Source organism: Manis javanica, chromosome 11 (genome assembly GCF_040802235.1).
Source record: "Manis javanica isolate MJ-LG chromosome 11, MJ_LKY, whole genome shotgun sequence".
Lineage (NCBI taxonomy): Eukaryota > Metazoa > Chordata > Mammalia > Pholidota > Manidae > Manis > Manis javanica.
In genome coordinates this window covers 32,224,809-32,246,776 of record NC_133166.1, presented here as the reverse complement: position 1 = coordinate 32,246,776, position 21,968 = coordinate 32,224,809, and the positions used below count along the sequence as shown (strand labels likewise).

The 21,968-nt window shown below is 45.2% G+C and overlaps 1 protein-coding gene across 4 annotated transcripts in view; it reads left to right on the top strand.

The window, feature by feature from the left end:
* GALNT18 (polypeptide N-acetylgalactosaminyltransferase 18) overlaps positions 1–21,968 on the top strand; it is a 332,956-nt gene that overhangs the window by 145,535 nt on the left and 165,453 nt on the right. The window contains exon 2 of one of the 4 annotated variants that reach the window (XM_073216198.1): positions 14,098–14,194. The exons of the other annotated variants lie outside the window; for them this stretch is intronic. Coding sequence (XP_073072299.1) covers positions 14,098–14,194 — 97 coding nt within the window. The remainder of the gene's footprint in view (positions 1–14,097; positions 14,195–21,968) is intronic. 4 annotated transcript variants of the gene reach the window in all.

Sequence of the window (21,968 nt, the reverse complement as noted above, 5' to 3'; positions counted from 1 at the left end):
CGAGTAAAGGTTACCAGCTGATTTGGTGGAGGATTGAACTAATTGTTTTCTGATTTCCACAGACCAGGCTGGCAGATCAGAAGGGAAAATATGATTCTGAGCTAGTATGTTGAGAGATCATAGCCTCCGGAGAACAAAAAGGGAAGGCTGAACAGAGAAGACACTTCCAAGTTCTCTGTGTCCTTGTTTCTATCATTATGAGCATCTCTCTGTACAGGAAGGGAAGTCTCAAGCTTAGGCAATGAGCTGGGTCATGAAGACCACGGCACCCAGGCTCTGGTCCTGGGTTTGGTGCCTCTTCCCCCTTATGTAGGCAGTAGACTCAGGGTCTGCATGGTTTGGAATTGTACGGAATCAAGATGCTCCTGCGGCAGAGTGAGGACTATGACTGTGATGTCCAGGAGGCCCCAGGGGGCTTGTTTCCCTCGCACCTCCCTGTGGGAAGGCTGTTGGGGCTGGGAGACCCAGACTGGCACTTTCCCAATTTTCTAATGTCCCTCTGCCCAAGGCTGGCAGCTTCTGAAAATACAGTAAATAACTGTTGGGCAAGTACAAGTGTCCACATGGCTCCTCTCAGGGTTAACTAGCAATATTGTTAAATGCCATGCTGAGCATCAGCAACAGGATCCAGGAACTTCTGGCTAGGTTTTAAAGATTTCGTTTGAAAGTATGCTTTTGGATTTTAACATTCATTATGACAAAAGGAACAAAACTCAGTTTGGGGTGTTGGGAGCTGCAAGTCTAAACCCTTAGGATGTCAGGAGCCATGCTCTCAGCTTCTCACCCTGCTGTTTTAATGAGGTTAATGAGTGTTTTCCACTGAGCACCTACCTATGATCTTCATAAAAAAATGAAATAAATGGCTCACGTGGAGATTTAGAAGGATATCACTGTGGAAAGTGGATGTTAACAGGCTCTAGAAATATGATAATTATCAGCTATTTGAGATGCAGTGACTATAATATGATAATGAGTTGTATTATGCAGGGAGAAAGTAACACAAAGTAGAATTATGAGAAAAAGAAAAAATCTTGTTTGGTTATTCTCTTTGCTGTGATACAATTGAAATGGGAGAAAGTTGAAATCTACATATTGAAATGTACATGGTATTTAGTAGTCCCTTTATATTTGTTTGTTGAATGAGTGTGACATCTTTCCCCAGGAAAGTGGATCACTGTAAAGTCCATGGTGAATTTAAGGACTCTGAAGCTTCGGCTCTGCTCTAGCGACTTGTCCTATGTTTGGGAATATTTCTTGATCTTCAATGTTTGTTGAATGAATGAACCCACCTTTACTTAACTTTAAAGCCTGGTGTTTTTACATCCAAAATGAAACTTAAATCTAGCTACTTCTGCAAAACTGAAGGAACAAAATAGCAGCAGACTTACAGACTCCAAGAAGGGACTAGTGGTTACCAAAGGGGAGGGGTGGGGAAGGGTGGGGAGGGAGGGACAAGGGGATTGTGGGGTATCTGATTGGTGCACATGGTGTGTGCGGGGTCACAGGGAAGACAGTGTAGCTCAGAGAAGACAAATAGGGACTCTGTGGCATATTACTACACTGATGGACAGTGACTTCAGTGGGTTATGGGGGAGACTCGATAATAAGGGTGAATGTAATAATCACATTGTTTTTCTTGTGAAACCTTCATAAGAGTGTATATCAATGATACCTTAATAAAAAAAATTGAAACACACTATAGAAATAATCAACTTTTATAGCTACAGATAAACCCAAAATGATGATAATGAATAACAACAAGAAAAATCTAGCTGCTTCTGTCTGTCTCCCAACTACTAACCTCATCCAAGTTACTTCCTGCCTGGACTACTCAGTTCCTCACTAACCTCCTCCCATCCATTCTGGGACTAGAATGGACTTTTTAATATGTTAATCAAATTATGTTGCTCCATTGCTAAGCCCTTCAAAGTTTTCCCCTTGCTGTTAGAACAAGAACCACACTCCTTACCATGGCTTACCGGGTCCTGTGTGACCCTGCCCCAGTGTCTGGTCATGTTGGTCTCATTTCAGTTCTTAGGACCCCCTAAGTTATTTCTGCCACAAGACTTTCATGCTTCCTCTGCCCTTTGCCCTGTGGCTGGCTCACTCTCATCTTTCAGGTACCAGCTCAAATGTGTCCTCAGTGTGTCCTGTGTTCTATCTAAGCAGTGCTTCCCCTTCAACTTTCTTTTATGCCACTGAATTTATTCCCTTCACAACAATTGTCACAATCTGCAATGACCTGCTTTCTTGGTTTATTTTGCTTAATGTCTGTCTCCATCAATAGAATGTGAGCTCTGTGCGGCAGACTTGCCTGGCAAGTTCACTGTTATAGCCACTGTACCAGGTGCTCAACAGGTAATAAGTGCTCAGTTAGCGAAACAAAGTTAATGGCTTGAGACTGAATTTGCTCCTCTCTCTGTACAGGCATACACATTTCAGCTTTTCAAAGTGACAGCCCTGATGCCACTGTCCCTGGAGACTTTCTTTAGAGATGGCATGCTGAAAGTGATGTGCACATATTTCTCTCGGCACTGTCTGTGCACGCTGCCACCTTCAGGCCTGAAATGAGCCTTCTGGAATCCTCAGGCTTTCTAAATGCCAAGTATACAGCATTAATCAGATTTTGCGTACCTGGTGAATGACTAAGACACCTTTATGTTGAAATGCAGATTCTGCATTGAAAGGCAAATCTTTCATTTCAAACTTTTGACTAAGACTGGGTTTGTATTTATAAAGTAAGTCATGTAAAGTATGAGTGTATTCTGGGCCCAGAGTGCTTTCATTTGATTGCTCAATAAATACATTTTCACTCAACCAAGCTCTTGCCTCAGACTATTTTGCACTGAGATAGTCAGATTAGTGACAGTAGCCCTCTTGAGTTCTACTTAATTTTATTTAATAGTGTTCTGTATAGTTTCATGAATTTTCTGGACCTGTGCGTCCCAAGGATGGGTTGAGAGAGCCGTGTTTGGGGCCAGGTGGGTTTGCAGGTTGTATCAGGGACAGTTGGGGCCTAATAAGGTAAGGCGAGGTGGGTGACACAGAAGGCACCTGCTCCCTACTTACTGCATCATCTTGTCTAAGATAGTTCTCAGAGTTTTGGTCTCCTTGTCTATAAAAGGGTTTTTTTTTAGAAGATGAGATGGTATATAATGAACATGAAAGTACTTAGACACTGTCTGGCACATAATTGTTGTGTTTATAAAAATAGCATAGCTGAAATCAATTACAGACTTTAATCCTTGTTTTTTATCACTCCAACAACTCCATTACAAGAGTGTGCATCTTTGCTCCACTCTGTGCATTCAGTAGCTGCTCAATAATCACTTAAAGTGTCATTTATTATTTTCTTATACAACTAATAATCGAACAATCCAGAAATAACTGCTAATGTTTTAGTGTATTCTCCGCTTTTCCTCATTTTCAGTAAACCCACCTTGAATTGACTTCAGTTGGATTTACTGGGGGCAGGGAAGGGCAGCCCCAAGACACACATCCGACGAGAGTGAGTGAGGGGAAGGTTGCTTCCGTGCACTGCCCCTCCCATGGAACCCTTCTTACCTTTCTGCTCGGGGCCTGCCCTGAGCCACAGTGACAGCTGGGCATTGGCACGGGACCCTGCAGATCTCCGTCTGTGCCTCAGGCAGTGCAGAGCAGTGAGAAACATGGCCTGTGTCCACACAACAGAGCTCCTGTCCTCCCATCAGATTTGGGTGCAGTTGGTTGTTCCTAGTGTGAGATAAATCAGCCACTATTCCCGGCTGCACGCTCTATAAAGAAACCTACTTATCTTGCAAGTAAACCCCAAATAAAGCACAAATTACTTCCTGGAAGTGTCTTTCTGCTGAGGCCACTGTTCTCCTTGTCGTTCAGCCACATCCCCTTCACTTTCCAGGGACTCTGGGCTAGGCCCTTCGTGCCCCCTGAACATGTGCTGCTGATGAAGAGAGGCAGGCTACAAAGCTGTTTTACTTGTCCATCATCCAGTCAGGGCCAGAGCTGGGCAAGAGCCCATGAGGCCAATGAGCCCATGGGTCAAGTAGTGCCAAAAGAAAAGTATCCCAGAGTTTGGCTCCTCCTACCTTATTTTCTTGCTGGGTAACCCCTGACAGGTTGCTGAACTTCTCTGAGCCTCAGTTTCCTTCTTTAGTACAGTTCTACAAGTTCCTCCTGTCACATCCCATTCTCCATACTATGAACTATGCTACTGTAAACATCATCTCAGTTAAGCTCAAAATTCCATGGCAGAGCTGGCTTGTTCAATAAAATGAAAGGAAAGGGGTATTTGCAAGAAAGCCAGGGAGCCACAGCAAAGAACAGCTTGCCTGGGATTTATGTCACTACCCGTGTCACTGGCTCTACTATAAGCTGCCCTCTGTCCTTTCTGACAGCCCAGTGGAAGATAGGCAAGGGGGTTCCTTATTTCACTGCCAAGAGCAAGGCCCTCCTCTGGCACCCATCTGAGCCCTCAGCCCCCTTTGAAAAGGCTGCGAGAGGAAGCTGGAAATGCCCCCAGGGAGTGTACCCTCTCTCCCAAACAACCAACACATACCCACCTATCGTGAATCTGACTGACTCTGTGTCACCAGCCTTGGGCCACATAATGCTGGGGGTCCACAGTTGAACAATGCAGTCTTCGCCCTCAGAGAGCCCCCAGTGCACCTGAGGAGCACCAGGTGGACCCCATGGAGCAAACCGAGAGCAAGGCAGCAGCTGGCCACTGAGACACAGACGAGTTTACAGAAGGAATGAATGAGGGGCCAGGGGAGCAGGGCCTCTCCCCAAAGGACAGGGCCTTTCAGCTGGGCCTTGCCCAAGCCTGTTCCCTCCTCAGGGCTTGGTTCTGGACTCTGCAAGAAATGCAACCATAGTAACACATTCCGGGTGGCCAGGGGCAGGCTTCCCTCTGGGACATTCCTCCCAGCACCACTGGTGAACTGAGCTGAGCTCTTAGATGAGCCTGACTGGGTCTTTGAATTCCTTGGTTGTCTGTAGAACAAGATCCCCCAGGTGGTGTTAGGCTGGGGAACTTACTGCTGCAATGGGCTGCTGTTCCCTTAGCTGTGCTGAGGGATAGTCAGAGGCGCCCCTCCTGCACCAGGCTGAGAGGCAGGCGGTCACTATTCTACATGTGCTGATAATCAAACTGGCACAAACACAGTGGTCAGCTCACAGGCCAACCCTTTGTGGCAGATGGGCAAGTGTAATTATCATCTCCATCCCAGAGATGCTGCTGCTGAGGCTTACAAAAGCTAGGAGTGGAAGTATGGGGCAGAGCAGGGACTTGTGCCCAGGAATTTGACTTCTTAGCCCTTGGTCTGGCTTTATTCTGTGCTGCCACCACTCCACATAGCAGCAGTGCTCTTACTAATACCTCTGCTAGCTAAGACCGACTGCATGCTTTCCATGTCCCAAACATTGGAAGCACTTTACATGAAATATTTAATATACTTGTTCCAACTCTTAGGAGGTAGATATTCTTTTTACCCCTGTCTATAGCCAAGGAAACCAAGGTGGTGAGAGAAATTCAGGAACTTGCTCAGTCACTCAGGTTGTAAGTGGTGGAGCTGGGAGTCTAACCTGGTCTCTTAAATTCAGAGCCCGTGCTCTTGGCCACTTTGCTGTGCTCCCACATGAATTGGATGCTAATGATGGCTGAGTGGTGTGTGGGACCAGGGCTGTGAGGGCCAAGTGGTGAGGAAGTACTGCCACTTTCAAGGGCCTCCCTGGGCTCCCAAGGAAAAGCCCAGGTTGCTGGTGAAGGGGAAGCCTGCAGATGGATACAGTGAGGCCTGCGTGTTGCCTTGAGGTGTCCAGCCACTTACACTGAGGGGCAGGTTTTCAGCGCTCTCATGCTGCCTTTCATCCACTCCCTCTGTAAGTCCTGGGAATAGTCTGGGACCAGGCTTTGGAGCTTTCCTTAGCTCTGCACCGTCTGAGACATTCACATAGGCAAGAGAGCAGACTGGCTCCTTTGTGTTTATAGCAACTCATACTGCGTTTGCTGACTCTGGAATCCAAAAAATAATATCCTCAGAGCTGGCTTAGTCACAGAGATGTCAGGAGCTCTGCATCCTGCAGGCCCCATCTCAAAAGGCAGCAGTTGGTGCCAGACATGCTGTCCTTACCGAACCCTGGCTGCAGCTGTATGGCCATCTGTCTGTTCAGCCAGCCTGCCAGCTCAACACGGGACGGTGATATGTTGGCAATACACCTGTTTGCCTGTTCATCTCATACCAGAATGGGAAGTTGCTGAAGGCAGAGAGCCTGCTGGCCTCACCTCTTTATCCCTCCTGCAGGGTCTCGAAACCTTTCCCCATCACCAACACCTGCAGAATCTAACACACACACACACAGTGGTGGCTGCTCACTAGGCCAGGGTTCTTGGAGTGGAGAGGTGCACTTTGATCTCTGGGGTCCTATTGGAAAAGGCCTCCAGGCCCAAGAATCCTGCCTGCAGGTGACTCAGGGAAGTGGGGCTCAGTGAGAGCCTGTGAGGTCCTCTGTCCCCCTACCTGGCCTTGTTTTTAATCCCCAGCAACCTCCCTGCAGCCCAGCTTCAGCTGCTGTGTTTCTCAAACTGTGTTCCGGGGAACATGGCATCAAAAACACCTGAAGAGTTTGTGATACAAAGACTCATTCTTAAAATGAGACTTGGCCGCTTGCAGGAGCTGCATGGCAGAAAGGAGGAAGATTGAGGAGGATTGTGCTCCTTAGCCCAGGACTGGGGCCACCACAGCCCAGGCCCTTGACAGACCTCCTTTTCTTTTCCATAAGTATATCAAAGAGCTGTCCATCATTTTTTGCCTTCTGGAAAAAAGGGTCTTTTGAAGTTGAGATTGGGAAAATGAGGCATCATGATTCTCAGATGAGGAAAATAGGACTTGCAGTCATCAGTTATTAACCTTCCAAAAGGCTGTTTGAAAGAGGGTAATGATATACTGCTACATCTGAGAGAAGACATAGTATTTGTCCAATAAAACATTTATGGTATGTAAAGAGATTACAATATTTGTTCAGGGACTAAAACATCAAAGGTTGCTATGTTGTTTGAGATTTGTGATGGCTTGAATTGACATGAATTCTGTTGATTAGGTAAGAGCCTATTTCTTCTGCCTTATTATTAATTAACCTGTCTCAGATCTTCTGCTGTGGAATCTGGGGGTGAATCTGTATTTTTACCCAACTTTCCAGGTGGATTCTTATATACACACTGAAATTTAGAAACTATTTTCCTAACCCAGTGGTTCTAAATCTCAGCTGCATATTGGAATCACCTAGGGAGATAACAAATGAAACAAAACAGATGTCTGAACCCCAACTCCAGAGACTCTGATTCTGTCAATCTTGGTTAGGGCCTGGGCATCAGCATTTCTGTTGTTTTGCTCCCCAGTTGGCATCTATGTGCCACCAGGGCTGGGAATGCAGGGCAGGCTGTAGCCTCAAGGATGGCGTCTGCCTGTGCATCGCGTGCGCATGAGTATGTGTGGGTGTGTCTCCTGGGCTGGCTCCAACCCTCGGGGACATTTATGGCTGGGACCTGGGCTTGTTCCAGGACACTGAATGCCTCCATCCGGCCATCAGGTTGGCACAAACACCTCTGCTGTGTTCAGGGGATCTTGCTGAGGGCCCCAAGAAGAGTCTCTGTCATTTTGCCTCTCCTGGCTCGGGTCCGAAAAGGCTCTCTGAAGGAGCAGAGGGCAGCAGCTGCAGCCACACTCAGTGGTCCTGGGGTGTTCTGATTATCAGGTGGTGGTGCTGGGTCAGCAGCACCTGATGTAGTGGGTACTGCACAGCCATGGGCTGGACACTTGACATCGGCTTCTGCGTTTAGGGGAAGACCAGCAGAGCCCTCCCCCTGTCCCACCACAGACACACGTGGCAGACATGGCCGGTGGGCCCACACACACTGCCTGTCTTCTCTCCCAACAAGGGTCTCCTGCCTCCTGAACCCCAGGTGAGGAAGATGCTGTCCTCCAAACCACTGCCCCTGTTCAGAGATGATCAATTTACTTTCCATCTCTGATGAATCAAAGGCACACATAGCTCTTCAGCAGGACTTCTGACTCCCAGTGGGTAAGACATTTTCCCACACTGAGTCTCCCAGAAATCTAACCCAAAGCCAAGGAATTGGGTGGGGCCTCTTATTGGTCTATGTGGGTGTCCTCACTTTTTGGCATTTTTTGAAAGAGTTTGAAGACCCTGGAAATGTCCTACCGGGTCTCAGCACCCATCCCATCTCCTCTGTGTTTCTGCCCCAACTTGGCTTCTGCTTGTTCTCTTGAGCAAGGCTATGAACCTTTCTGGAGCCCATGACTTGGCCTTAGTCTCTCCCCCAGGTAAGTGAGACACAGGAACTCACTAGCTTAAAGTCATTTTCTTCAGCCATTGACTCTTTCTTTAAAGGATTTCCTATGCAGAATCCTAATATGTACAGACTGAACTAGAACCACCTGCTAAAGGGGGAAAGAGGGACCTCAGAGAGTAGGGATTTAACATTTATGAAAAGGGGGCATTGATTTATAAAAGGTTGCAATCTGTTGATTTAGATTAGTGTTTTTCAAATGGAGGTCACACCCCTTGGTAGGTCATTGACTCAATTTCCTAGGTCATGACCAGCATTCCTTCTTGACGTAGTATTGGAAAATAAAATAGCAGATACCAGAGTTAGACGTGGTAAGGCTAAAGACTGCTTTGCAAATTGTGATTTCCCTCATGTGTGTCTGTGTGTGTGTACTAGATGTCATGTGAAATAGGTTTCTTACTGTGGGTTTTGATCAAAAGAGGTCAAGAGCTAGCTGGTCAAGATGAATGGTTCCTGGGGTTCTTTCAGGCTCTGACTGTGCCTCACATCTGCACTTGGGAGCCTTCTAACCCACTGTGCTGAGCAGTGTGTGGTGAGCAGTGCAGAGAGACGAGAGCTCAGGAGGGCAGAACTGCTGGGTAGGGGGATCTCCTCCCCTTGAGAGAGCCCAGCACCCTGCACACATCCAGCACTAATATTCCTCCCACACATATCCTTGTAGGAGGGGAGGAGGTCAACATGGGGCTGACCTTGCCCAAGTCCATGGGTGGGGGAGCTGACTGTGGTATGTCTTGTACAAGGCTAGTGATGTGAGTGCACACGGTGGTCTAAGTTGATTATTCCCTTGAGTGAAGAGGCTTGTCACCTCCAGCCCAGTCTCATTGGTGGAGACCACACTCAGCACCCTGACAGAGCTGAGTCTCCCAGCCTCGCATTCTGCATTGCCTTAGTTTCTAGGATTGCCAAGATGCCATGGCTACTGGCTCATGAACCTCAGGTGCTGAGGGCAGCCTGGAAGATCAGTGCCCAAGCTATGAGGTATCCTTGGTGTCTCCCTGCAGACTGACTGCCCTTTTGGGTAGGGATCTCTGTTCCTTTGCCCTGGACTGCGCAGTGTGACAGACCAGCCTGGCAGGAAAAGTCACCACCCGCCCACTCAACTCCCCAGCTCAGGGGGGATCAGCCTGGATGCCAAGGTCCCCACACTGTGGTGCTGGGTGCCCCCACCCCCATGTGGCTTCCCTGGCCTTAGCAGAAATGGGGCAGAGAGCAGGGAGCAGAAGCAGACTTCCCTTGGGCATCCCAAGGCCCCTTGTCCCAGGGTACCAGGGAGCTCTGGGTCCTCTGTCCTCTTAGGGAGGGTAGAGGAGCCCTGGGCTCTGAGTTACCTTGTGAACCAGACACTGCTGGGGAAGATGTGGAAGCAATAAGCAGCCCCCTCAAAAACTCCCCTCTGTTTCTGTTCCGAATTTTATCCCTTGCACTGAACACCAGTAACAAAAGTACATAAAATGTGAGAGATTCTGTTATTAATCTATTCAATCCATAGGGTCACCTCACAAGAAAACAGATGTTATGATTAGCTTCAATTTTCCACATTAGGAAACCAAGGCACAGAAAAGTTAAATGACTTGTGCAGCTAGCGAGTGGTGAAGCCAAGTTCCAAACTCTGGCCGTGTAACTCAGAGATAGTTTTTACTGTCAGGCTAGGCTGCCTCTGCATAGCTGCATCTTAACACTTATCAGTTGATTCATTTTCATTCATAACTTCAAGGACATGGTGTTTAATTATTGCCTTTCTGTGGGTAACTAGAGAAAGTAAAGCAATCCAGTGTGTCTTTTCGGCATGCCAGGACCTGCCAGGGAGCTTCTGCCTGAGCCACCCGCCCAGAGGAAAGGATATTAGCACCAGGTGCATCTCCTTCCTAAAGAAAAAGACATGCTGATGGACCCATGAGAGGCTGTGTATCTGAGTATCCTCTCTGGTCACCTACCAACCTTGAGGCATGGCATAGAGGTGGAACCTCAGGGCCACAGGGTCTCTGAGCAGAGCTCTCATCCTCAGATCCAAGCTTGGGAAGCCTGGGTCTCCCAGGAGGTCTTGCCTCAACATGATCCTTTCTGGGCATAGGAACAGGCTTTATCATGCACTTTGAAAATCCATATGTAGAGCAAATACTTATGATTATGGAGGTCCTTGAAGAAAGGGCAGACCCTAAGGATAATGCTAAGACCCACTGAAATGGCCTCATCTGACCCTGTGACTGAGGGATGAGTATGGAAGCGTTCCACAGCCTGTGGCTGACAGACACAGATAAGCATGGGACACCTATTGACTGTGCCCTGGACATGGAGTTTCTTTGTTCAAAGCTTTTGCTTATTTTGTCTGACTGAACACTAGACCCTCCTTCTTCTGCCTCCTGTGTCCATGCAGCACAAACAGGTTGGCAAATTAAAAATTTGCCAGATGGAAAGGACTAATTTTTCCCCCTATCAAAGTCATGAGCATGACAGCTTTTTTGCACACCTTCTACCAGGCATGTGCTGCATTCATAGTATAGGGGATGGAGACATCATAAAGGTTTGTACATCTTTCATGTGATAAATATTTTTACTGTCATGCTTGAGAAATGGATTTTGTTTGAAAATGGCCTATTTCCTTTGATGGCTTCTTTGACATGGATTCAAAGCCTTTCTGGGTCCTGCAGGTGTCTGAAGTTGGGAGGGCCTGTATGTTAACTTTTTTTGGACAAATCCACTTCTCTTCACCAAAATACAGCTTTGGCTGCCAGAGCTGGGCAACTGATGAGTGAGGATAGTAATAAAAGGATGCTCAGTGAGCAGACAGCCACTGGGACCTCCACAACTCTGGCACCCAGGAGCCTGCTTGCTGGCTGAAACCCACCAGTGCCCTGGATCCTGTTTATCTCTCTCAACTGTAGATTGCTCTTAAAGATTTGAAGGTGGGCTATTTAAACAGAGTGGAGCCCATAGTATTTCTACTTCCAAGTTTGTTTTTACAAGTATTTTTCACTTGTTTTTGAAATGATGCATTTTTAATGGTCTTGCTATATGTGGTGAGCAGCCACTTGGGATTAGAGTAATCTGTTTTTAGGATAAGTCTTTGTGGGCTGCTGTGACCTTCTGTGACTGTGTGTGTGTGTCTGCACACGCACATGTGCACATGTAGCTGTGTGTGTTCCTGTGTATGAGGACACAGCTGGTGATAACTGAGCAAAACAGGAACTCTGCTGTCCTCTGGGGGCCTGGTTAATAATCCCCAGATCTTGTGATTAATATCCACCCCCTCCACACCTGCAGAGCACCTCTTACCTCCCTGCCAGCCTGACATATAGGTTAAAGGTGCTTCTGTAGATCTAGATACAGCACCAGCATTGGTGAGAGGTCTCTGGGAGGATTTGCTGGTTTTCCCAGGGCTCAGGCTCTGGAGTTTGGCTGCCTCTGAGGTACTGGAAATGCTTGGTCGAGCAGGTTGTGTTTTCCTAGAGTCACTTTACAAGAAACCTCATGGGTGATGGAGGGAGCACTGAGCATGGAATGAGGGCATTCAAGGGCTCTGCCTACTTTCCTGGTCCAAGCATTAGCTGCGACCTAGCTGTGTGACCTCAGGCAAGTCATTTAGCCTCTCAGGATCTTAGTTTATTTAAATAAAGTGAAAGAGGTTGAACTAGAGGTATAAGGGCTCCATTGGACATACTGCTTCTAAGAAAGTGAGCAGTCCCTGTGTGAACCAGAATCTGTAATCTGAACCACCCTAGAGTCACAGCATTGTAGGACATGCAAGAGCTTAGACATCATCTCAATCCACCCCCGTGTGTTTACCCAGGAGAACACTGAGACTTACAGAGAGGGAGGGACTTGTCCCTCATGTAATGAGTGAGCTTCCAGACTAAAGGAGGCCTGTGACTCCAGTCAGCCCTACAGCTTGGTTCTCAGAGTGAGGCCCCAACTGGCAGTCTCAGCACCTCCTGGGAATTTGCTAGAAATGCACTTTCTGAGGTTCCACCCCAGACCTGCTGAAGCTTTGGGGAGTGGTGCCAAGTGATGAGCTATGATGTAACAAGCCCTCTGGGTAAGTCAGATGCTCGCTGTTGTTGGGTCTACTCCACTATAGCTGCTCCTTTAAGACCAGAGGAAGGACGCTAGAATCAGGCAGGCTTCCCAGAGAGGCTGAGGCTGGAGAGAGAGGAGCAGAGTAATATTACAGAGCAAAGGTACACATGCTCTTCCCAGCTCACTTCATGCTGCAGGTTTCCCAAAGCAACCCCAGTGCAGCCCATCCCAGCGCCCAGGACGTGCAGGTCTTGCAGGCATCTGATGTTGGTCAAGGCTGCAGGCTGCCCTGTTGCAAAGGGCCACATTTCCTTCTCCCTGCCTATACCAGCTGTTCCCATCTGTGCTTCTGTGACAGGAGAACTGTGCCCTTTTAACATCAACAGGATCAGCCAGCCAGTTTATTCCAAGAAATTGATGTGTGGTAGCACTGTGTTTTATGTGTGAACAGTGAGGTGTATATTTAGAGGTCTTGGTGCTCAGCTCTAGGCTGTCAGCTCTCGGGTAAAAAAAAAAAATGATGGTATGTACTTCAGAGTTCATTATATCTCCTAGGCAGAATTCTAGGTTTAAAAGGTTGTTTTAAAGTAGCACATAATGGCACCTATAAATCCTGGCTCCTAAGATATATACATTTGTCACTCCCTAAAGTGAGTTTTTCACATGTTGTTTATATGGTTGGCTTGGAAAATTTGGACCTTTAATTGAGGCTTTCATTCTGCATAATTCCTAATTAAGTCCATTTCTATTTTCATCAGTGTGTGCACATGCTGACCTCTGGCTGTCTCAGCCATGAGTGTAGCCACACCCAGGCCAGAACCCACCATGTGCGGGCCGGGGAGGACACAGTCCAGCTGAGTACTGGAGCAGGAGTGGGATTTGTCTGGCTGCAAGAGGCTATCATGCAGGAACAGACAAATTCCTATTTGTTGCCTGCCAGGACAGCTCAGACATAGAAAACTGTGCTTCCCCCTAGACCCCCCGACTCGTTCTCTAGTTCCTTGCTAGGGCTTGCAACCCTTCCCAAATCTGAGCCCACCTGTCGTGAGCCCCTCCCAGGGCATGAAGCCTGATTCCCGGATCCCTGGCCTTGCCCAGGTCCTGTTCACATTACCTGCACATCTAGAATCATAACTGTCATTTGTCCTTCCTTGTCAAGTCTGAATTAGGCCTCCCATGGCCCCAACTTGGTGGATGAGGGTTGTGTCTCATGAGGCTGATACCAGGGACTCAGAGTGGGTCCTTAACGGATGTAGGCAGAGAGGTGTATTAAAGCCCGCATCCTGGAGGCAGTGGCTCATGGGAGCAGACAGATCTTAGCTCACATTTTCAGTGCTTCCTAGGTGCCAGGCCCTGTTCTAAGTGTTTGACATAGATTCACTCCCACATTCCCCACCCAAACAGTATGAGGAAGGTATTGTTATCACTTACAAGTGAGGAAACTGAGGCACAGAACACTTAAGGCTCATCCATCTAACAGACAGAGCAGCAAGGATCCAGTCTGTGCTACCGCTAACCTCTGGGGCTGGCAAGCCACAGCTCATGGGCCAAATTTGACCTGCTGCCTGCTTTTTTAACAGTTTTCTTGGAACACAGCCCCACCCATTCATTTACCTATTGTCGGTTGCTTTCAGCATACAATGGCAGAGTTGAGTAGTTAGGACTGAGACCATGTGACCCTCAAGCCTAACATATTTACTTTTGGTCCTTTGTAGAAACAAGTTTGCCAACCCCTACATCATACCCCTGCTCAGGACTCCCATGCAACTGAAGGCAGATTGTTCTGTGCATGTGCTAATGTGCATTTTTCTGGTAAGTGGTTACAGTTTTCATCAGATGCTCAAAATAAGAAATACCCCAAAATGATAGAACTGCAGCTTCAGGGAGTTTGGAAAGCCAGAGTTTTGGGTTGCCAAACGCTGACCTTCAGTCCAAAGCACAGCAGTGGGAGGCAGGGCCAATGGTCAGGAGCTGTTGGAAACTGTAGTCGTTTAATCAGGGCTACTGGGGAAGGGCCAAAGAGGCAGGAGGGCGATTGCCATAGTAACTGCCTTGCACTGTCTGGGGCTCCCCTTTGGGGTTCATTAGCTGGCATCTGAGGGAGGCAGGGCCAAGGTGGCTTCAAGGTCAAGGATGAGGCCCCTCCACAGCCCATGACCACCTGCTCCCCTTATGCACACCTGCTCTTTTGGAGAACCTGCTGGCATCCTGCCCTGATGGCACTGGACACACCCACCTTGAGGTCTCAGTGGAGTACCAGGGCTAAGAGTTGCTGTGCTGAATGCAATGCTGGCATGTGGTCAGCTCTCAACAAATGTTAGCCGTTGTTCCTTTGCTTCACTACAACTCTGAGAGCAAAGTATTATAATCTCCTTTTTATAGATGGCAAAGCCATAAGGATCAAACTCTTACTCAAATAGGCAGAATAATGGCCCCCAAAATATGTGCACATCCTAGTCTCTGGAACCTGTGAATGTTACTGTCTTGCCTGAGGGTTTCAGCCCCGGGCAAGTTCACTATGGATTTAGTAAGACCAAGAAATGACCATGGAATGTTCTTGGGGGTAAAAGGGCTTATACCCAGCTTTATTCTCTTAGCAGTAGGTCAAGTCTAGACTCATGTCTGCATCCAGCGGTCCACAGGTCCATAATCCACCTCCATCTCTACCTCTGCCCAGAGTACTGGGTGGAGCTCCTTATATTGTGACTCAGTTAATAATAGCTTATTGGCTAAGGGTGTGGAAGCAGTAGCCTAGCAGTAGGCCACTTACATCATCAAGTAGTTTAGGGTCAGGTGAGTATCGTGGCCATAGGCACTTCCATTTTCCACAGGTACCTAACATGGTAATGGGGAATTGAGGTTGCAGATGGAATTAGGTTGTTAATCAGCTGACCTTACAATAGGGAGAGTATTCTGGGTTATCCAGGTGGGTGCAGTATAATCAAAGGGTCCTTAGAAATGGAAGAAGGAATCAGAAGAGGAAGTCAAATGATGCCACATGACCCAATCCACTGTTGTTGGCATTAACCAGGGTGTAAGAGGGCCATGAGCCACGGGATGCAGGCAGCCTACTAGAAGCTAGAAGGGAAGACACAAGGATTCAAGGATCCAAGGAAACAGATGCTCTTCTAGAACATACAGAAAGGAATGCAGCCCTGCCAAACGTTGATTTTATCTTAGAGAGGCTCTGTCAGACTTCTGACCTCCAGAACTGTAAGCTAATATATTTTTGTTGTCTTAAGCCACTAAATTTATGGTCATTTGTGCCAGTAGCAACAGGAAAACTAGTCTACTTCCCAGGCATCTGATAGTTTGTTAAGCATTTTACTGATGTTCACTACCTCATATAGTCTTTGCAGTGAGCTAGAGGTAGATACTATTATGCCCATTAAACAGATGAACAAGCTGAGGTTCAAAGAGGTTCAAGAGCTTGACAAAGGTCATACACCTGGTCAAGGGCAGAGCTGACTCCAGAGCACCTGCAGGAGGCTGCCCTTTGCAGTACAGGCCCTGGCCTGACCTTGTCTCTCATCCCCTCCACAACATTCTTCAAATAGAGGAAGCACTCCTGGATTTGCCTTTGCTGCGATGAATAAAGTCATTATACAGAGGACTTTAATGGTGTTGGAGCTGAGACCGTCAGGGCTCCCTTCTTCTTTTTTTTTTTTTTTTTTTTTTTTTTTTTTTTTTTTTGAGAGGGCATCTCTCATATTTATTGATCAAATGGTTGTTAACAACAATAAAATTCAGTATAGGGGGGTCAATGCTCAATGTACAATCATTAATCCATCTCAAGCCTAATTCTCGTCAGTCTCCAATCTTCTGAAGCATAACGAACAAGTTCTTACATGGTGAACGAATTCTTACAGAGTGAATAAATTCTTACATGGTGAACAGTACAAGGGCAGTCATCACAGAAACTTTCGGTTTTGATCATGCAATATGACCTATAAACCATCAGGTCAAATATGAATATTCATTTGATTTTTGTACTTGATTTATATGTTGATCCCACATTTCTCCTATTATTATTATTATTTTTATTTTTAATAAAATGCTGAAGTGGTAGGTAGATGCAAGATAAAGGTAGAAAACATAGTTTAGTGCTGTAAGAAGGCAAATGTAGATGATCAGATGATCAGGTGTGTGCCTATGGACTAAGTATTAATCCAGGCTAGACAAGGGCAGCAAAACATCCACGGATGCAGAAGATTTCTCTCAAAACAGGGGGGGTGAGGTTCTGAGCCTCACCTCTGTTGATCCCCAAATTCTCACCTGATGGCCCCCCTGCGACTGTGCCTGTCTTAGGTTGTTCCTCCCTTGAGGAATCTTACCCGTCTCTGGCTAACCAGTCATCTTCCGGGGCCATACAGGGAAATGTAAAGTTGGTAAGTGAGAGAGAAGCCATATTGTTTGCAAAGGTTAGCTTTTTACTTCTTTGCAGATTTATGCCCTGTGGCTTCTATGCCCAGCACTTGTCTCGAGGTATCTTTACCACCTGGAGGAATTATGATACTCGGTAAATTCGATATGAGGCACGAATTCTATTTAAAGTTTGTAATTAGGAAGGAAGAAGAAAAGCTATAGATGTAGCATATGAAGGAAACTTGGGAGGATTGATTATTTCTTTGACATATCTTCTTGTATAGTACCTTAAGTATGTATAGGTTTTAAACTACTAACTAATTTGCACACATATATTGACATAATAGGAATACGGTGACATAAACAAAGCAAATCTATAATTACCAGCCATCTCCAGTGAAGCCAAGAAAACCATTTAGGCACCCTAGGCATTTGTGAAAATTTATCTATGATATGATGGATATTTTCCAACTGTACTTGAACCATCAGACAAATTAAAGCAGCCCATTTCTGGGATCTGTTCACATCCCATATGTTCTTTTAACCATAGATAGTCTATAGTCATGAGATTTTGGGGTGCTACAACTTGCACCCCTCCCAACTCCTGGTTGAGTTCCAACAGACAGATCCGGTCAAATTCGTTGTCTCACTGTATGCACATGCCAGCCTAGACATCTCCCTCCTCCTTCTCATGGCAAGTCCAGGAGATGGTGGGCTGGATGCAGCCACAACCGCAGCATCGTCCGGATCCCTGTGGAGGCTTTTTGATGATCATCCCCCGGCACGAGTCCTCCAGAGAGTGCTGATGCCGGAAGCTCCTCCTCATATCGTATCTTAGTTCATTTTCTGGGTATCCAAGCTAGGCCTTGATCTTCTGCGTAGAAACAAACAGACCCTTTGCCCACACTTTGACATGCCCTCTATACCACTGTGCAGAACTCATTGGAGGTCAGCACACAGTAACTGCTTTTTTTTTTTTTTTTTAATTAAGAGAAAGGAATATTATCAGAAAAGAGTACCTCCATAGCTGATCATCTGACACCCTTTAAGTGATCAACATTAAGGATATTTAAAGCATGCGTTGATCTTTGATTTACCAATAGTTTTATCCTGTTAAGGAGTAATCCCCCTTTTCTTTCTTTCTTTCTTTTTTTTTTTTTTAAATTTTTAATCTACACTTACCTGAAGAATACTATGTTTACTATGCTCTCCCCTATATCAGGTCCCCCCTAACAACCACATTACGGTTACTGTCCATCAGCTTAGCAAAATGTTGTAGAGTCACTACTTGTCCTCTCTGTGTTGTGCAGCCCACCCTCCCCTTTCTCCCTCCCCCCCATGCATGCTAATCTTAATACCCGCCTTCTTCTTCCCCCCCCTTATCCCTCCCTGCCCACCCATCCTCCCCAGTTCCTTTCCCTTTGGTACCTGTTAGTCCATTTTTGGGTTCTGTAATTCTGCTGCTGTTTTGTTCCTTCAGTTTTTCCTTTGTTCCTATACTCCTCAGATGAGTGAAATCATTTGGTATTTCTCTTTCTCCGCTTGGCTTATTTCACTGAGCATAATACTCTCCAGCTCCATCCATGTTGCTGCAAATGGTTGGATTTTTCCACTTCTTATGGCTGAGTAGTATTCCATTGTGTATATGTACCACATCTTCTTTATCCATTCATCTACAGATGGACATTTAGGTTGCTTCCAATTCTTGGCTATTGTAAATAGTGCTGCGATAAACATAGGAGTGCATCTGTCTTTCTCAAACTTGATTGCTGCGTTCTTAGGGTAAATTCCTAGGAGTGGAATTCCTGGGTCAAATGGTAGGTCTGTTTTGAGCATTTTGATGCACCTCCATACTGCTTTCCACAATGGTTGAACTAATTTACATTCCCACCAGCAGTGCAGGAGGGTTCCCCTTTCTCCACAGCCTCGCCAACATTTGTTGTTGTTTGTCTTTTGGATGGCAGCTATCCTTACTGGTGTGAGGTGATACCTCATTGTAGTTTTAATTTGCATTTCTCTGATAATTAGCGATGTGGAGCATCTTTTCATGTGTCTCTTGGCCATCTGTATTTCTTTTTTGGAGAACTGTCTGTTCAGTTCCTCTGCCCATTTTTTAATTGGGTTATTTGTTTTTTGTTTGTTGAGGCGTGTGAGCTCTTTATATATTCTGGACGTCAAGCCTTTATCAGATCTGTCATTTTCAAATATATTCTCCCATACTGTAGGGTTCCTTTTTGTTCTATTGATGGTGTCTTTCGCTGTACAGAAGCTTTTCAGCTTAATGTAGTCCCACTTGCTCATTTTTGCTGTTGTTTTCCTTGCCCGGGGAGATATGTTCAAGAAGAGATCACTCATGTTTATGTCTAAGAGGTTTTTGCCTATGTTTTTTTCCAAGAGTTTAATGGTTTCGTGACTTACATTCAGGTCTTTGATCCATTTTGAGTTTACCTTTGTATATGGGGTTAGACAATGGTCCAGTTTCATTCTCCTACATGTAGCTGTCCAGTTTTGCCAGCACCATCTGTTGAAGAGACTGTCATTTTGCCATTGTATGTCCATGGCTCCTTTATCAAATATTAATTGACCATATATGTTTGGGTTAATTTCTGGGGTCTCTAATCTGTTCCACTGGTCTGTGGCTCTGTTCTTGTGCCAGTACCAAATTGTCTTGATTACTATGGCTTTGTAGTAGAGCTTGAAGTTGGGGAGTGAGATCCCCCCTACTTTATTCTTCTTTTTCAGGATTGCTTTGGCTATTCGGGGTCTTTGGTGTTTCCATATGAATTTTTGAATTATTTGTTCCAATTCATTGAAGAATGTTGCTGGTAATTTGAGAGGGATTGCATCAAATTTGTATATTGCTTTCGGCAGGATGGCCATTTTGACGATATTAATTCTTCCTAGCCATGAGCATGGGATGAGTTTCCATTTATTAGTGTCCCCTTTAATTTCTCTTAAGAGTGACTTGTAGTTTTCAGAGTATAAGTCTTTCACTTCCTTGGTTAGGTTTATTCCTAGGTATTTTATTCTTTTTGATGCAATGGTGAATGGAATTGTTTTCCTGATTTCTCTTTCTATTGATTCGTTGTTAGTGTATAGGAAAGCTACAGATTTCTGTGTGTGGATTTTGTATCCTGCAACTTTGCTGTATTCCGATATCAGTTCTAGTAGTTTTGGAGTGGAGTCTTTAGGGTTTTTTATGTACAGTATCATATCATCTGCAAATAGTGACAGTTTAACTTCTTCTGTACCAATCTGGATTCCTTGTATTTCTTTGTTTTGTCTGATTGCCGTGGCTAGGACCTCCAGTACTATGTTAAATAACAGTGGGGAGAGTGGGCATCCCTGTCTGGTTCCCGATCTCAGTGGAAATGCTTTCAGCTTCTCGCTGTTCAGTATAATGCTGGCTGTGGGTTTATCATATATGGCCTTTATTATGTTGAGGTACTTGCCCTCTATTCCCATTTTGCTGAGAGTTTTTATCATGAATGGATGTTGAATTTTGTCAAATGCTTTTTCAGCATCTATGGAGATGATCATGTGGTTTTTGTCTTTCTTTTTGTTGATGTGGTGGATGATGTTGATGGATTTTCGAATGTTGTACCATCCTTGCATCCCTGGGATGAACCCCACTTGGTCATGGTGTATGATCCTTTTGATATACTGTTGAATTCTGTTTGCTAATATTTTATTGAGTATTTTTGCATCTACGTTCATCAGGGATATTGGTCTGTAATTTTCTTTTTTGGTGGGGTCTTTTCCTGGTTTTGGTTTTAGGGTGATGTTGGCTTCATAGAATGAGTTTGGGAGTATTCCCTCTTCTTCTATTTTGTGGAACACTTTAAGGAGAATGGGTATTATGTCTTCTCTGTGTGTCTGATAAAATTCCGAGGTAAATCCGTCCGGCCCCGGGGTTTTGTTCTTGGGTAGTTTTTTGATTACTGTTTCAATTTCTTTGCTTGTAATTGGTTTGTTTAACTTTTGTGTTTCTTCCTTGGTCAGTCTTGGGAGGTTGTATTTTTCTAGGAAGTTGTCCATTTCTTCTAGGTTTTCCAGCTTGTTGGCATATAGGTTTTCATAGTAGTCTTTAATAATTCTTTGTATTTCTGTGGAGTCTGTCGTGATTTTTCCATTCTCATTTCTGATTATGTTGATTTGTGTTGACTCTCTTTTTCTCTTAATAAGTTGGGCTAGAGGCTTATCTATTTTGTTTATTTTCTCAAAGAACCAGCTCTTGGTTTCGTTGATTTTTGCTATTGTTTTATTCTTCTCAATTTTGTTTATTTCTTCTCTGATCTTTATTATGTCCCTCCTTCTGCTGACTTTAGGCCTCATTTGTTCTTCTTTTTCCAGTTTTAATAATTGTGATGTTAGACTATTCATTTGGGATTGTTCTTCCTTCTTCAAGTGTGCCTGGATTGCTATATACTTTCCTCTTAAGACTGCTTTCGCTGCATCCCACAGAAGTTGGGGCTTAGTGTTGTTGTTGTCATTTGTTTCTATATATTCCTTGATCTCTATTTTGATTTGTTCATTGATCCATTGATTATTTAGTAGCATGTTGTTAAGCCTCCATGTGTTTGTGAGCCTTTTTGTTTTCTTTGTAGAATTTATTTCTACTTTCATACCTTTGTGGTCTGAAAAATTGGTTGGTAGAATTTCAATATTGTGGAATTTACTGAGGCTCTTTTTGTGAGCTAGTATGTGGTCTATTCTAGAGAATGTTCCATGTGCACTTGAGAAGAATGTATATCCTGTTGCTTTTGGATGTAAAGTTCTATAGATGTCTATTAGGTCCATCTGTTCTAGTGTGTTGTTCAGTGCCTGTGTGTCTTTACTTATTTTCTGCCCGGTGGATCTATCCTTTGGGGTGAGTGGTGTGTTGAAGTCTCCTACAATGAATGCATTGCAGTCTATTTCCCTCTTTAGTTCTGTTAGTATTTGCTTCACATATGCTGGTGCTCCTGTATTGGGTGCATATATATTTAGAATGGTTATATCCTCTTGTTGGACTAAGCCCTTTATCATTATGTAGTGGCCTTCTTTATCTCTTGTTACTTTCTTTGTTTTGAAGTCTATTTTGTCTGATATTAGTACTGCAACCCCTGCTTTCTTCTCACTGTTGTTTGCCTGAAATATGTTTTTCCATCCCTTGACTTTTAGTCTATGCTTATCTTTGGGTTTAAGGTGAGTTTCTTGTAAGCAGCATATAGATGGGTCT